Below are 4,220 nucleotides of genomic sequence, written 5' to 3' on the forward strand. Positions count from 1 at the left end.
ATATATATATATATATATATATATATTTAGAGAGAGAGAGAGGAAGGATGAATACATTCCCGAGCGTCATACTAATATATACTTTTGTTATTTACACCACCTGTCCTCGTCTGTTGTTATTATTTGTATATTCTCCCATATATATGTATATATATGTATATATTTATACATATGTGGTTCCGGATTCAGTCCCACTGCGTGGCACCTTGGGCAAGTGTCTTCTACTATAGCCTTGGGCCGGCCAAAACCTTGTGAGTGGATTTGGCAGACAGAAACTGAAAGAAGCCCGTCGTATATATGTAATCAACTTACCTCCTCCCCCAAAATTGCTGGCCTCGTGCCAAAATGTGAGCCCATTATTTATAGCTTTATGAGCTTCAAGATTCACCGTTCTGAAAAAGAATAATTTCAAATTCTCTCAAAACGTGCATGGCCTAGTGGTTAGGATGTTATATAATTGCCAGACTGTAGGTTCAATTCCCAGGCAGAGTAGTAGGTTGCGTTATTGAGAAAAACACTTCATTTCACATTGCTTTTCTAGAGTCGATGGAACCAGCAAGTCAAAGAATAGAACCAATGTTTCTTCAGCATGCAGGAAAGAGGCTGAGGTAAAGAAAAGTTGATGTAGGATTTGCCTTTATGTTCTTTTGAGATTCACCGTTCCAAAGAAGAAGAATTTCTGTAGAGTTAACTGAAACCTGATTGCAACCATTGAACCTGCTGCTGTCCATCTAAACCTGATAATATTGGGGTGAATCGGTGAATTCTTTGAAAGGTTAAAAGCCAAGAACTTATGATACACAATAAAGGTTACCGACTTTGAAAACAAAATGGTACTTATCTAGGTTGGCAGTCAACATTTTCTTTTCTTTTTTTTTTTGTTCCTTTTTCATTTTGCTTTCTTTACTTTTTTCTTTTTCTTTTTTTGCTAAATATCAACCTTACCATTTTTTTTTTTTGTTTTTGTTGTTTGTTTTCTTTAGTATTTTTACTCAACATAACAGCTGTGGACAAGAATTTCTAACTGAAAATGTCAATTTTTCTCCCCATTTTTATGGCCAACAAAGGTTCGGGTTGGGTTCTGGTTCCTGTTGATGATGATAAGAGCAGCAGACTTTCTCAATAGTAAAGGAAATAATTTAGTAATCTCCACCAAAATACAAAGGTTCAGCTATTTTAAAGAATCACAGGGGTAGGACTGGGCAGGTTTGTTTCGTATGGTCTATGTGTTGCATTAGACAATTTGAGGTGGGGTTACCAAAGTGTCTAACGATATATTAGATTAAGGAAGTTAGCCTAACAACATGATACATTAGGGGAAACAAGGGTGTTTGGCACAGAGTCTGTGTGTTATGTTGGTGCAGTGTTGATGAGTAAATGGATGAATGGATGGTTAAGAAGTTGCTTTCCCAATTATATCTTTTAAAGTTTTGCTTGCTTCAGTCATTAGACAGCAGCCATGCTGGGGCAGTACCCTGAAAATATTTTTGTCAAATGAATTGACCTGAATAGTTAATTGATGTGGTTAGTACGCAGGCTACTTACCACACAGCTACTCCTGCGCCTGTATGTATTATGTATGTATGAACATGAGTGTGTGTGTGTGTGTGTGTGTGTGTGTGTGTGTCAGTGTTTCCTTGTCTTGAAACTGGTACAAAGGGTGGAGTGAATGTTACATGGAAGAGTTTGTTTGTCATTGCTTTTAGAATATGTGATGAGGAATTGTCTGGAATTGTTCTTGTGATGGTCTTTTGAATATTAGTCATGGGACTGCTGATTTAGCCAGAGTTCTCACTGAACCATTTCAGATGTTTTTATTTTTGTCGTGAATCCAATGATTTCAGCAACACCATCAGCTGGCCAAATATGGTACATACGTACATAAATACTGTTCTCTCATATTTCCCACCTGGTCAGATAAGGTACACACACACACACACACACACACACACACACACACACACACACACATACACACACACACACATACACACACACACACATACTGATTACCTGTTTTCTCCACCTGTAAAGATAAGGTGCACACAAACTATGCCATTGTCTTTTCCACCTGGTCAGATAACACATACATGCTAATTTTACCTGTCTTCTCTACCTCATTAGATAAGGTATGCATACAGTGACCTCATGTTCTTCTCACCTGGTGAGATAATCTACACACATATACACTAATCACATCTTTCACATCTATTTATCAATATCTGTTCCCATGGCAACATGTTGTGTCCGTCAGTAAAATATTTAAATATAATTTAATTTAGGCTTCATATGCCTAATTATTAATGACCACATTTAATATTTAAATTATGCAATATTGTATCCAACCATCCCTCGTCACTGCCCACTACATCTGGGATGGGTCATAGAGGTAGAGTGGTCAAGCATCTCCTCGATAGGATCCTATTGGAAGTAACTGTCATTACACTTTTTACACTTTCAGGTTGGACTCTCAAGTGTGACCAACTGTGACAGTGTCCTAATGATGACCAGCACCATTTAGCCACTGACCATGACTACAGTTATTATTACACCCAACTAAACGAGAATACAGCTTTCATTATACTCAATGACCACTGCTACAGCTAGCAATATAACTACTGACCAAGACTACATCTATCACTTTAGTCACTTACCAAGGCTATGGCTCTTATGATAGCCACTGACCAAGGCTATATCTCTCATGATAGCCACTGACCACCACTATATCTCTCATTATAACTGCTGACCAAGGTTACAGATTGTTATAGCTACTGACCAAAACTAAATTTATAATTACTGACTAACACTGCATCTATCATTATGGCCACTGTCCACCTCTACAGATTCTAGCTAGGATGATGTAGTGAATGAAAGAAGTTGCAGGAGATGGTTTTCTCACTTCAGAAGTGGGGATTTGAGTTTGAAGATGAGCAAAAAGAAAGTCATTCAAAAGAATTTGATTCCAAAGAGTTGAAAGCTGTTGTCCCAGAAAATCCAATCTCTACTTGTAGAGAACTTGCAGAACAGCTTAACATAGCTCATACAACTGTTCTTCAACAACAGAAAAGGATCGAAAAGGTTTCAGTGGTTGGAAAATGGGTCCTGCACGAACTGTCTCCAGAGAATCTGCAACAGTGTGTTCTTTTTGTCGGTAATTGCTTTCACAACACCTTAAGGAACCATCTTTAGGGAGGCTTGTTACAGGTGATGAGAAGAGGATCCTTTGCCATGATGTTAAACACCACCGATCATGGATCGGGTGAGGAGGATGACCTGTTCAACCACCAAGAGGAGGACATCATCCAAGGAAGATCATGTTGAGTGTATGGTGGGGTATTGAAGGAATTATCCATTACGAACTGTAAGACAATTAAACAATTACTGTTAATCTCTATTGTAATCTACTTCATTATTTAAAAGCTGTTTTGTACAGAAAGCGACCCGGCTTGGTCAACAGAAAAGGTGTCATCTTCCACCATGATAATGCTCATCCTCACCACAGCTTGACTGACCAAAGATCTCTTGGAAGAGCTTCGTTGGGAAATATTGCTTCCTCCTCCATATTCTCCAGACCTTGCTCCTTATGATTATCACTTGTTTCAGGGACTACAGAACCATTTGAATGGTCTTAGGTTGGCATCAAGGAAAAAGGCTGAAAATGAATCGGATTCATACTTCACAGCAAAACCTAAACAATTTTAGAAGCATACCATTTATAAGCTTGTTGACAGATGGAATGAAGTCCTAGAAAACATTGGAAATTATGTTAACGAATAAATATTGTCTTAATCATGGGCTTTTTCATTTTTAATAGAGACCTTAAAATCAGCCATTACTTTTGCACCAACCTGATAATTGGCAGTGTGTCTCCATCTCTCACTCTGTTTGTTCATCCCCTACTAAAGTGCTTTCAATATGTCTACATTTTGAGGAAATACTAACAAGTCATTTAGTTAGGTGAATATTGAACAGAAAGGTATAAATGCTTAAGTATACTATTTATGTACATGTATGTAATGTATGTATGTATGTATGCATGTATGTATGTATGTGTGTGTGTGTAAATGTTTATATATATATATTTGTTATATATATACATTGATTAACAAACATACATTGTTTATTACATACATTGAATAATAAACAAAAAAAAGAAATATTTTATTCAATTAATATCTTTCAAGTAATTAATAAAAATAAATATTTATCACTTTTGATTC

General features: G+C 36.8%; 1 protein-coding gene across 1 annotated transcript; it reads left to right on the plus strand.

Moving 5' to 3' along the window:
- The first annotated feature begins 2,886 nt into the window (after positions 1 to 2,886).
- Positions 2,887 to 3,702, plus strand: LOC106874462 (uncharacterized). Its single transcript, XM_014922200.1, has 2 exons — positions 2,887 to 3,151; positions 3,572 to 3,702. Exons 1-2 carry the CDS (start codon positions 2,887 to 2,889, stop codon positions 3,700 to 3,702), a joined length of 396 nt encoding a protein of 131 aa, XP_014777686.1.
- The last annotated feature ends 518 nt before the right edge of the window (positions 3,703 to 4,220 follow it).

Source organism: Octopus bimaculoides, chromosome 15, assembly GCF_001194135.2.
Source record: "Octopus bimaculoides isolate UCB-OBI-ISO-001 chromosome 15, ASM119413v2, whole genome shotgun sequence".
Classification (NCBI taxonomy): domain Eukaryota; kingdom Metazoa; phylum Mollusca; class Cephalopoda; order Octopoda; family Octopodidae; genus Octopus; species Octopus bimaculoides.

Coding starts and splice junctions, on each gene's coding strand:
- LOC106874462 (XM_014922200.1), top strand. CDS start 2,887: ATGGTTTTCTCACTTCAGAAGTGGGGATTTGAGTTTGAAGATGAGCAA. Junction 3,152..3,571: donor ACAGTGTGTTCTTTTTGTCG/GTAATTGCTTTC, acceptor CATATTCTCCAG/ACCTTGCTCCTTATGATTAT.